Below are 12,868 nucleotides of genomic sequence, written 5' to 3' on the forward strand. Positions count from 1 at the left end.
CACTGGGGCTTTGGGGTCAGTTTATCTGTATAACTGGGATAAAGACAGCTTGTCACTCCCTTGCCTGTCTCTGGTACTTATGTTATATTCACCTAGGGATGGGCCTAAATTAAAACCCCAATTCTCTGCCTGTTTTGGGAAGTAATGCCCTAGACTATCACCTGGATCTGGATTTTCTGCCCAGCTTCTGCCTCCCCATCAAGTGTAGCTGCAGGGAGCCAAGGGGCTACTTTTCACCCTCACCTGCAGCCTGGCCACTTGCACCTTCTTCTCTTGTTAGTGTCTACACCTAATGAGAGGAGCAGGAGCCATGTGCATGAAGACTACAGAAGAGGCTAGACTGCATCAATAGCCATTTTAAGGTGCAGTGTTTCATTTCAGACAAGCAGAATTTCCACCTATTTGTTGCAGCAGATTCATCAATTACTGTTAAATAAACAATACAAAAGAGTTAAGTTGGGATGCTGTTACCCAAGCACTGGAAGATCACCAGCTTCTATTGTCAGTTTTCCCCTTTACCTGAGCGTTTGCCAGAACCCGGGACACCAGGAGCCAGGTACCCCTGCTGCAGGAGAGGGAGGAGAGAGCTGTAGGCTGAAGAATTCTTTCTTAGCATTGTGTCATTCTGCACAAAAACTTGGTAGAAAGAGTAGGTGAACAGGTCAGTGACAGAATCAGTGACATTTCAGAGCTGTGTCCTGTGTCACCCTCAGCAGGAGAAGAGACTGGAACAAAGAGGTTGGAAGAAACAATTTAGAGACAGCAGAAATAGTTGTGCTGTTGGCACAATATTTCCTTTTGCCAGTGACCCCTGGCACTACATTTAGAGTCATCCTGGCACCCAAGAGTTGCCCAAACTGTGGTGTTTATACCTCACTTTCCTCACTGACAGATAGCTCTGGTCTCAGCACACCAGGGGCTGCAGAGGGAGGGGGGATTTCAAGGTACAAGGACTAACTGTAGCATAGAACTGACTTGCTCCTCATTGCTTAAAACCAAGGTTCTACTGCACAACATCCATCACCAGACTGAGTTTCTTAAAGGAGGAAACAATGAACTTTATCATCCCTTTGCCAGAAGATATTGCTACTATTGCCAGGGCTCTGACAGAGGAAATAATACAAAGGATTTAATGTACTTAGATAAAAACGTCCCCCCCCAACACTGCATTGCATTCATCAAGAGCGAAATAGTTAATTTCTGGCCTCCCTGGTCCCCTGTTGCTGCTCAATGGGTCAGCATCAAAACTATAGACCATTACCTACAGAATGATTTGAAATGCTGCAAGGAAAATATGTTAAAAATGGGTAAGGAAGCTGTAATGAAATAGAACACTGCACTGTTCACCCAGCAATCGTTTTCCTTAATTAACATCAATATATCTGTTTGATTCATTTGGCTGTTCTCTGTCCTTCTCAGACTTGCAGTTTTTCTGTGGAATGCTGCTGTCCTTTCACTCATTTGTGCTGGTCATGTGTCTCCTCTTTTATAACTGTTGGACCCCAGTCCACCTGTTTGTTAAAAAGACTGCCAGTTGCAGGGGTGATGCAGGAATTCACTTTGTACTGGTTGTCTGGTCACTATTTCATCTTGAAGACACAAATTGTACTTCCTGTCACAGATGCTTTTGAGAACACCATATTGACCCAGACTAACTCTAATACCGGTTCCACCACGAGATCCGTACCTAGATCTGCTTCACAGACAGGTAAACAGAATTAAAGAAGTTACTATCTCAGTTTGAGAGTGTAATCTAAACTTATTATAATATTTACGCTCTTTAACATAAAGAGATTTTTCTCTCCTTGTGAATATGACTTCCCATCAGAGTAATGAAAGAACAAACTTGGATCACTAGCAGGTATAGAAACAATGCCTCAGATTCTGGTTTTCTGAGGTCAGGAACAGCTGAAAATAATTCTTTTAATTGATGCCAGAGAGCTCAGAATTTGATGTCTTATTGTATAGCTTGAATTAAGTATGCAAAACTTGGGCTATTTCTTAGTCTCTGAAATTAGAACAGCAATTTGTATGGAAGAGAAAGGCTGATGCTTATATTTGCAAGGAATCCTTGCTGGTGAGGTTTCTGCCTTGGATGCTTCCTACAAATAAGAGTGGCAAAAGATTACAGAAACTTTGTCTAAGGGGGAGGAGGGATATCTTTTTATTTTGGTGTTTGTAGCCCTACCTGCGACTTTGAACTAAATTTGCTGTAGCAATTTGAAGTTAATTAGCAGCAATGTATTCTTGTATGTTTAGGCACTTGCCAGTAGTTTGCTTGTGTGAATAAACTGATGGAGAATAGTGCCAATTCAGAGCCTGGTTTACAGCCTTCAAAGTACAGGTGACCAAACTATACCTGTGGGGTTCTAGCTGGGGTTGCAGCTCTGGAGGAAGAAGGTTGCTGTGTCTCTTGTAGCTGGATTGCAGTTGTGGGAGCAGTCAGAGCCCCTGGGAAACAGGAGGGAGGAGAAGGGGCTGCAGAGCTGCATGACCATGTGTTGCACCAACCAGTGCCTGTAGCAGGGAGGATGTGCATGGGGAGGGATTAAATAAGTCAATTAATAAACCTGTTTCTCCCAGATCAGGTCACTTTTCTGTTTACTGCCAGAACTACTTGGCTTGGTTTTGTATTGTCCCAGGCCAGGTTTTGGTGTGGGTACAATTACTATCAGTTGAGAGAAGGTTTATGCAGACAAAAAGAGACTGAATTAAAAAAAGTATGAGTATTTATTATTAACAAACTAAAACTAAAGAATTATATTTACAACAATTCTACTTAAGTAAAAGGTATTATGTATTTACAGAAGATGCTTTTCCCCCCACTTCCCTTTATATCAGTCCAAGGAGAAGAAGCAGTCCTTTTCTGTTCTCAGAATTCCAGCTCTCTCTCTCTCCAGTAACTCTGCAGCACTTTCGTCGCAGTTGGAACTTCTTTATCTCTCTCTTATTCTGTGTTGGCCTCCAGGGCTGGGCCTACCCCCCTCCTGGGTTAAAACCGAAGGCTGAGGGTTACCCAGGTCCTGAAGGGTTTCCTTCCATAGACTTGCAAGGGGACACTTGCTTACTATGGATCTTCTTCCACAGGGTTACAGGGGATAATGGTTTAAGAGTTCACCCCTGTTTCCCTATGGAGGTCCCTCCCCATGGGAGAACAGTCCTTGATTGACTTCTCGGCATGGGTCCAGTCTGGATCCCTTACTCGGATCCCAATATCCCACCTGAGCCATTTTCTGTTCCAGCGTAGGTTCTCTCTAGCACCAGCAGCACGGATCCCACACATGGATCCCAACATCCCTACCTGAACCGCTTTGTGTTCCAGCGTAGGTTCTAATACCCGTCAGGGTCATAAATCTTCAACAGCAGCAGCATGGATCTCTCACTGAGATCCCAAGCTTATCTGAGCCGTCTCGCTCCAGCATAAGCATCGATCCCTTCGAGGGTCACAAAGTCTTTAACAGGACTCTGCCTCATCTGAGCCGCTTTTACTCCAGCATAAGGCTTTCTCTGTTAAAGTCACAAATCTCTGGTGCATCCACAAGCTCCTCTGTGAGCCGCATGGGGGTCTCTTCACCCCAACAAACTTCTACAGGTGGCAGGGTTTTATTTTTCAGTCTTTACCCTGCTGAAGGGAGGGAGAGCGAAAAGGAAAAAAAAAACAGCAGCTCTCCCCCCTTCGAACTTTTCTTCTCTCTCCTGCGACTGCAGCTTTGACCTTGAAAATTCTGTTATCTCATGGCTGGAATTCTTCTGTAGCAGTGCTGTGAGTGCTGGGATATGTAATCTCACCATGTGAACATCTGTCTCTGTGCCCTGTGGTCAGAGCACTGCTTTGCCTTGCCAACCAATGGCCCACAGGATGTAAAGAATTTGGTTCAGCATCTGCTCAGCCCAAGTCCCTCTGAGTCAGCTGATGCAGAGCAGGTACATTAATTAGGAAGCACGTGGTGGTTTGACTGACTCTGTTCAGCTTGCATCTGTCAGGGCTGCAGAAATCTTTGGGAGATGCAAGGTGTGTTTCCTCTGAGCTGGACTGTAGCCATCCCCAGCCCCACAAAAAAAAAAGGGCAGGCATCAAGTGAAGGAAAGTGCAGATCATGATTTCTCTCTGTACAGAAGAGTCTGAGCTACTTTTGCATCATGGGAGCCTCAGACAGGCAGGTCTTATGAGGCTCAGCCTCGTTTTCCCTCAGGACACATCCTATGGACACACCTTTGTAGGTAAAGAAACTGGGGCTGTTGTGCTTGAGCTGGAAATCTCTCATTAAGTCCCTTCTGCTGGGCTGGGGTGGTTCTGGGTGTAAATCATGCAATAAGACTCCTAAGAGCAGAAATACAAATGAGACCTTCTCTTCATACCCCCAAGGTTTGGTTTTCTTTGTGCCTTGCTGTTTATTGCCTTGCCCTTTCCTGCACTTCCAGCCTTCTCTCAGGGTATAGTTCTGTAAGTTGCTCGGGTGGTAATATCTCCTTGGGGTGAGATGGAGATAAGAAGTCAACAAAAACTCCAGTTTATAGATAGATGTGTGGAGGTGAGCTGGAAATGGAACAAGCACGGCCTTCTGAAAGTCACATGAGCACCACTTACCGTTTGCTACAGTGCTGGCTCAGCAGAAATATTCCTGGTCCTTGCTTTTTGTACCTCCTGCACTGAAGGGCTTTAGCAATGCTAAACACTGGAGGCATTGATGGACATGCACGCTGTGGCCTCCCACAAATGCCAGCGAGTGGTACAGGTTTGTAGAGACAAAATAACGGCTGTGACATAATTTTTATGGCAGGATCAGGGAATAAGCTATAAAAAGGCACAAGCAATTCAGTAAGTAGAATAGTGAGAAGTGAACCTGTGACATTTATTTTATAAAGACTGATTCTGAAAGAAGCTAGTGACTGATAGCTAACCCTTTTTTTTTGTTTTTTATGTCCTTTGAAAAGGTTGGCCCAGCAGGCAAATGCCTTCTCTAGACACATTTGAAGATTTTGAAGCCATCCCTTCCAGCATGGATGAACTCTCCAACTCTTCTGACTTGGAGGAAGAGACCAACCCTAACAATGTAATTAATTTTTCAAATTACACTGCCTTTTCCCAGCACAACCTCCTCCCCTCTAAGAATCATATTGTAACCAACCTGCAAAGTTTGGGTTCATACCAACCTTAAATTCATGGATATGTGGGAATACAGAAGATGGGAGTTTGATCTGGGGTGTTGGGAGATTATTCCAAGACTATTTTGTTGATCAGAATGAGGAACATAAAAAGTCACTCTTACTTGTAAGCTGTCACTTCACTTGTTTCAGAAGTGAGGGAAAACTCTGAGACTTTAAAAAAGTAATTTCAGACTTTCCCAGACAACTTCACCTGGTGTCACAAACCCAATTTTTATATCAGAATAATGGCTGACTGGTTAATCCTAAAGCCTGAATGCACAGCACAGTTCTGTCCTAATTTTGAATAATATTTAACCTGGGCATGATAAAAGGAATAAGAAGTGACACAACTCCCTACAGAAGAAATCTCTGTCAGCTTAAAATGCCTAATTCAATGTTTAACTAAACTCACTCTCTCTTGCACCCATAGTGACTCTCTCTCTGGTGCCTTGTTTCATTCATTTTAGGGGAGCAATCTTTTTCGGGTAGAAGGCAGTTTTGACAGCTGTTTCCCAGATTCTCTGAGTCTCGAGGATGGAGATTTGGTGCAGTTTGTGCAGGAAGGAGAGAACGGTCAATGGTAAGTGCAGCAGAGAGACAGGATTTGACAGGTAAAACAGCCATAAACTCCTGGAAAAGATGGAAAATATTCAGAAGAATGTCAAAGTCTCTTCAAAATCAATCCATATCCCCTCATCCCATTGACCACAGCATGAAAGAGGCAGTGGGAGGCATGAACACACAAGCAGCTTTGGTTAATTCCACCTGGTTGGCTTTCATCCCAAATGCTTGTGACAGGAGGCTTAAGAGGACAGAAGTTTGTATAAAGGAAATGGAGGGGATTATCTGGAGTTTTGACACTTTCTAGCCAGAAGGGCACTGTCAAAGGCAGCACCCCCCTATAGGACACATCAATAAAATCCCCACACCTTCCACTGAGAGCATTTTTAGCCTGGAAGGTTTAGATATGAGCTGTGACTGACAAGGGGGAATGAGTCTGGCCTCCCCTGACTCACATGTGTTGTGGTGCATTGATTCTCTCTTACTGCAAAGTGAGTGTTAGGAACCAGTGAGTGTTAGTGTCCAGACCTGCCTGGACATCTGAATTCTCCCTGCATGGCAGCTTGGAGGAAGAAGATCTGATCTCCTGAAGTGCCTGTGCAGTCAGACCCTTCCCTCAGAACTGATATGCAGCTGAGAAGGGAGCAATTTCCATAGGGTAAAGTAGCTGGGAAGTGAACTAAACCCATCCTCCCTGGGTGGTGTTTACCCCCATCAAGGGATGGATAATATGAAATATTCATTTTCTTCAGCTCTAAATTTAGAATCATAGAATCATTTAGGCTGGAAAAAATCTCCATGGAGTCCAACCATTAACCCAGAACTTCCAAGCCCAAAGTCAGTGTCTCAAACACAGGCCAAGGCTCTGCTTCCTTGTCACACAGTCTGCTGGAAAGTGAGCTTGATCTGGGGTTCTGGGCCACCATCTGAGACTGAAGAAACTCAGTCACCAGGTGCCTGTAGGACTGCCCTGGGTCCTCTGCCTTCTTCCTTGGTTTAGGAAATAGCTGCCCAATATGCACCTCTAAGAAACACAACCCAGGGAAAGACAATGTAGGAAAATTCACTGACTGTTCTTTGAGTTTCAGGTTAGTGAAGAAACTGGTCTCTGAGAAAAGCGACTGGGTTCCTTCCAGTATATTGCAGCCAGCAGAGGGGGACAGTAACAACATAATTAAGAATAGCAATGCAGGTAACAATGTGTTACTGACATTTATTTTTTATTTCCATACTGAAAAAGGATGTGATAAAAAAAAAACGTGATAAAAAAGTGCACTTTTTGTTTTAAAGCACTCACCTTGAGTGTATGTGCTGCAGTCTCTGGTGATGTGGCTGAGCCAGCCTGAATTTGGTGCCTGGGTGTCAGAACTAGTCAGGCACAGCAGCTTTCCTTGGCACACTTTAATTGTTTACTCCTCCCTGGGTAGAACTCGAATCTCCCACTGAACTTCTGTGGCTACCAGTCCTTTACAGCCAGCCCAAGTGTGTCATAGGGCAGGGTGTGCCTGCAGGGTAGCTTTGATCCTGACGTGGATAGCGTTTTGGATGGAGATCAGCATCAGGGCTGTGGTTCTGGCCTAGGTTTGAAAACATTAAAATTTCATGAGCCATTACTGCTTTCATCATATTTCACAGCTGGCTCCAAAAGCTGGAGGAAGGGCTGCTCTGGCACAATTTCAGCCAAATCAGCACTAAAAGTCATCCTTTCTTCAGCTTTGGTTCTGACCTAACACCCAAACAGGTTGCACTGGAAAAGCTGAATCTCAGCAACTTTGCACATCAAAGGTTTACAATTTTAGAGTAATTTTTGCCCATCCTTAAATATAATTTACCAAAATGTCTCCTGCTTTTCTTCTGGTAACAGAGGACAACAAAATCTGGCAGAGCCATTCCCTGGGGACCTGCAAAAGAGAGCTGCCAGCACTTTATTCTGAGTTACTGGTCTCTCCTGATTTTTTTTTTCCTTTGGTCAGTTTGTTAAAGTGGAGGAAACCTTTTTTGAACCTCAGGATTCTTTGCTGTGTTGTAAGGGGAGTTTGGTAATTGCTGCTCCTTCACCTCCACAGCAGGTCAGTGTCCTTCACCCTCAGTGTCCAACTATAGCTCTCACTTCTTTGGCATGGCTAATGCTTCAAAAGGAAAACAAAGCCACACGCACATTACAGTTCATTATATGCCACAAGAGCCTCCCTTGCCTTTAGTGAAGGAATTAGGAGAACAGTGGAATTGTGATTATTTATGTTTTATTTTATTTCAGGCTTTTAACAAAGAACCTCAAGACTGTAGATGGAAAATCCTGTAGACATATTGTAGTGACAATGCCCATGTCCTCCTTTTCAGACATGTACAACGACTCCTGCAGTACAGCCTCAGTAGAGTCAGACACGAAGGAAAGTGAGGTGGCCAAAAGTTTCCCAGCAGAACAGAGGGCTGGCAGCTGAACAGCAGGACCAGCCTTCCTCAGGACCCCATCCATCTGTCTTTATTTTGGGTGGACACTGGATCAAAGTTGCCTTTCTCACAAGCTCTGAGGTTCACAATTCACTAAAACTTTATCACCATGAACAGATGAGAACTGTGCTGTCCACCTGGCAAGCTGGAAAAAACAAACTTGAAAGGAGCATTAAACATCCAGAAAACATCAAACCTACCTTCAGTATTAGAGGAGAAAAATGCTTCTCGCATTGGTTATCAAACTGTTTCAGAAGATGTGGCCTAAATTAGGTCGACAGCAGAGCTGAAGAGTTTCTATGCACGCACCTTTTGGCAACTTTGCTTGAGCACCACGTCACTGCACGGGGCACGTGATGGTTACGAGTTCTTGCTCTACCGTGGGGTCGCCTGGAGGTTTTCCCATTTGCTTGCCTCTGGCTGTGCCTTCCCTGTCCTCCTTAATTCCAGCTGATACTTCATCACAAACGTGCCCTTTTTGCTATGGTCAACACCAAAAACATCCAGTTTGAGGGTGGCTGGGGAAAGGAACCTTCTGGCTGGGACCATCAGAGAGGCTCCGTGCAGCAGTGACGTGACTCCCTGGCGATGGCACTGCTGCCCACAGCATTCCACAGCTTGGAATGACGCAGGTGGCAGCTCCTGGCTGTGACATGGAGGTGCAGGGCTTAGCAGGGAAGTAAAGACAGTGTAACAGCTACTGTGACAAAGAACATTTTGAACTGTTTTTACAATCTAAGTCGTTCCTCTGCCCCCTCTGCAGTCTCTGGTTGCTGGATCACAACCCTTTGCATTTGGTGCCGAGAATTCAATTGAATGCCATTTACTGTCACATGTTTGAGTAGACTGCATGCTTTCCTTGTGTGCTGGGCTATGAGTAGATACATTTCACCCCCCATTTGGAATATACTTAAGCATTGCAAATAGGCAGTGAGCATTAGAGTGGATAAAGTGGTGTTGTTAAATACTTCTTTCCAGGACATTTGATCAAAGGACTGTACCAAATCTCTGCCACATAAGGATGTAATGTATAATATAAAGTGATTACAGATGTTATTATTCCTATACAAGCCATTAGCTCATTTAGAGCAGCTGTTAAGGCATGAAGGCATTTTGATGGTAAGTGGGTCTTAGGCCCCACAAAAGCTGCTAATACTTTAGTAAAGATAAGCATTGACTAAGGTTTGCAAACAGGCCAAGATCAATCTGGTAAAAATGACCCTAGAAGAAGTTCAAGAGTGAGTGAGTGGCTTTCACTCTTATGGATGTTTGGTTGAACCCTCAGACTAGTGGTGCTTTATGTAAATAACAAAGAGGACGAAAGCACTAAAACAGGAGATGAAGCAAAACCAAACCCCACTCTTTACTAACTGAGCCTCTGAGCAAAACAGTAGATGTCTGTCTCACCTCTGCCATCACCTTTGCAGGCACCTGAATGTTTTTCTTTCTGTCTCAGTGGAGGCTGGTGTTGCAGATATCTTAGTGTGTGAGTCAGGATAGCTGTGATGCAGGTAGATAGTTCCATTTGAGTAGGTAAAGGCTTATTCAGATTTTTTTTGCCTGTGAAGCCATTGCTTGATTATGATTTGCACTGTGGTGATGAATTCCCGTGGCTCTTCTAACCCTCCATATCTAAACCCTGTGATTTTGGACATTTTCCATTCATGACTAAAGGACCTGAGAGTTCTGTACCTTTTTGGAAAATGATTTTGTCCTACAGAGAGTGCAGCTTACATGTTTTGTGCTGGTCATTTACCTCAGAAATGACACATAGGCTCTCAGGAACATGAATCTTCTTGGTCTACTGTAGTTATCAGCATCTTGAGGGAAGAATTGATTCCTTTCAGTCCCCTAAGGAAATATGCAGCGATGTTTTCTTGTAGTGCAATTCCTTTATCCTCTCCCTAAAATGAGGCCATTCTGGTTTCAGTAATTTTTGCAGTGCTGGTGTCTACTCCTGCCCTAAGCACAGGACAGGGAAGGGGTAGGGAGCATTGACTGCATATTAATAGGTACAGTAAGCTTTTGTGTGAGGAAGAGAGAGATGGGGAAGGGTTATCCTGGGTATATGAAACTGCCAAAATGAAGATTTGTTGCTGAGAGATGGAATGATGAAAACCTGTACTTCGGAGTTTTCATTTTGAGGAATCTCATTCTGATGGTGAAATGACAGTGGGAAGTCTCTGTTTGAACTGAAGAGGAGAAATCAGATATTGCCAGTCCATTTCCTCCCTCTGCTGTGAGCAGGATGACAGTGTGCAAATCCTGTATCCCCCATATCCCTGCGATACCCTCCTGCAAAATGGGAGCTATTGAATTTCCCTCCTGTTGAATTATGATGCTAAATTTTACCACGTATGCAAAAACTGGGGAGCCTTCAGGGGAAAGCCAAGCACTGAACCCCGTATGTCCCACTGTGCCCTCCATGAGTGCCAGTGGCAGGACCCTGTGGAGCAGTCTAGAGCTGGAGCAGGGCAGAGGATTGCTGATGAAATGTCTCCTCTCCCAGCTCACCATCTCGTTGTGACAACTGCAAAGGTGTGGGCTGGATTATCACAATTCTCCTCCCTACTTTGCTTTTGGAAACATTTTTCCCCCCCCAAAAAAAATGTTTTATCCTGCTGGACCAAAGTTTGAGTCACTCCTGCTCCACGAGTGTCCTGAGGATGACAGGTAACTCAGCCCCAGGGCCAGGCAGCAGTGGCACAGACCCTGCTCCTTGAGCGCTGACTGTGCCACAGCTGCTCACACACTGACCCTGAGCAGGGAGCCCACAACCAGTAACTGTGTCTGTAACCCTCCAGCAGTGCTGGTGAGCCAGAGGCAGCTCCCTGTTTCTGTCTCCATGTTCCAAACCCAGGGCACAGGGCAGCCCTGGCAGCTGCTGCTGGGCAGGGACCAGGCCCTCAGTCAGGGAGACAGAGTTTGCTTTGAGGAAGATCAAAGTTCAGGGACAGATCAAGCTGCTGACAAGTCCAGGAACAGCCCACAAGAAGTAACCCTCTGGCTTTGCTGATGAGACAAAATGGGGTTTGATGACTTTTTGTTTGCTTTCTTTTTTTTTTTTTTAATGGTAGACAGGATAGTCTTTTAATTAGTGTATTTCTGTCAGGCAAGGTGATAATTATGGGAATGACTCTCCATGTGCAGTCTAGAGTACATTTGGTAATGTCCAGCAAGACTAATGTGTATGTTAAGGTACACTTTGTATGTAGGCCTTTGACACCATCCTTTTCAGGTAGACACACCTAAAAAATCATAGTTTTCAAAGATGGATTTCATTTCAGTGTTGTTTGGAGATGATACGGTGACCAGAAAGTAATTTAGAAGTAACAGCTGCCACTAAGTTTTGGTTGTAGAAGACACAAGATCCCAGGTAAATCTGGGCTGTAGCAGCACTCGTGGCTGAGCAGTGCCCGTGCTGCTGGACCAGCGAGTCCGTGCCAGCTGTGCTGGTGAGACCTGCCCTCTGGGCTCAGGGTCCCCTCTGCTCTGCTGCTCTTCTGGGAAACTCCCAGGAATTTCCCATCCTCAGAAGTGCCCCCTGCTCGGGCAGGTGCAGGTGGGCAGCACAGCCCTCCCTCACCCATGGCAAAGAGCCGGGCAGGTGCCACGACACACGAGTCTTGCTTGTAGTAAACCAGGTTAACATTTAATCAGGCCTGATCCTCTCCTCTCACCTCGAGCCCCACAGGGTGGAGAATCACACCAATGGTCGTTGTCTTGATCATAAACAGCTGCAGCCAAACCACCACGTCTGAGCTCTGGCTCTTCTTGCCAGTGACGGCAAAGCTCTGTGTGTGTGTCTTATGTTCTGGTTGTGTGTGTGATGACAAGCCATTTTATTATCTATGATTTTCTTAGACTCTTGATATTTCAAACAGGATTGGGTATGAGAAAGGCCATGTGCTTCCTTTCCAAAAATACTAAAAGACTTCAAATATATATATGATTAGAAATATATAAGAATAATAAGAAAAAAGAGCCAAAATGTGTATTTCTTCTTGCAGCTGGAGCTGAAATAGCTGCTAAGATTTCCTCTCCCCAGCTGAGAATTGGTACAGTTTGTTTTTCTTACATGATTTCCATGGTGTTGATAATGATGTATTTGTATATTGTGATTGATGAGAGATAATCAGACAGGGAAAGAGCACAGAATTACCTGTCCTTTTTTCCAGTCAAGACAGAATGTATGAATTTATTACAAGAAAAAAGTGTGCAAATGAACTTCCTGTAATTAGGCCATTCTGACCTGTGTAGAACCACACTTTGTTTGAAATTTATAAAAATTATAACTAGTACAAAATCCTGTGGTTGATGTCTCTATATGAAGCAACAAGTCAAATGAGGTTTTTCCTATTCTAAATAAATGCATATTAGTAAAGGCACACCATCACAGCTGAGAAAATCCACATACCTGTTCAGTATAACTTTAATTTGCCCAACACACGTCACAAAAGACACAGACAGTGTTTACCCATCTCCTTTAGTCGTGTTCCTGAACACCTGGGACTTTTTGGATAAGTTCACACAGCTCAGAGGAAGTTGTAGGATGGCTTTATTTTACTTACCCCCAAGATATCTGCATGCCTTTGGCCACCAGTGCTTATTAGGGAGCAGTAATTGAGCCAAATACATGCTGTGGATCATGTAGAAAAGCAAACAGGTAAAAATAAGGATGCAGAAACACAATGCAAATCGAGCACAA

At 44.4% G+C, this 12,868-nt stretch overlaps 1 protein-coding gene across 14 annotated transcripts in view; it reads left to right on the forward strand.

Annotated features, from left to right (window-relative positions):
* MCF2L2 (MCF.2 cell line derived transforming sequence-like 2) overlaps window positions 1–12,868 on the forward strand; it is a 161,652-nt gene that overhangs the window by 147,848 nt on the left and 936 nt on the right. For 7 of the 14 annotated variants that reach the window (XM_050308639.1, XM_050308638.1, XM_050308635.1 and 4 more), the window contains 5 exons: window positions 1,622–1,708; window positions 4,936–5,054; window positions 5,616–5,728; window positions 6,798–6,901; window positions 8,050–12,466. In XM_050308639.1, the coding sequence (XP_050164596.1) occupies window positions 1,622–1,708; window positions 4,936–5,054; window positions 5,616–5,728; window positions 6,798–6,901; window positions 8,050–8,150 (524 nt within the window). In that variant the 3' untranslated portion in view covers window positions 8,151–12,466. Of the gene's footprint in view, window positions 1–1,621; window positions 1,709–4,935; window positions 5,055–5,615; window positions 5,729–6,797; window positions 6,902–7,966; window positions 12,467–12,868 lie in introns of those variants that run through there. The other 7 variants (XM_050308649.1, XM_050308641.1, XM_050308647.1 and 4 more) reach the window with 3 other exon arrangements.

Source organism: Myiozetetes cayanensis, unplaced genomic scaffold (assembly GCF_022539395.1).
Source record: "Myiozetetes cayanensis isolate MyiCay16 unplaced genomic scaffold, myiCay2020 scf13, whole genome shotgun sequence".
In the NCBI taxonomy this organism is placed as follows: domain Eukaryota; kingdom Metazoa; phylum Chordata; class Aves; order Passeriformes; family Tyrannidae; genus Myiozetetes; species Myiozetetes cayanensis.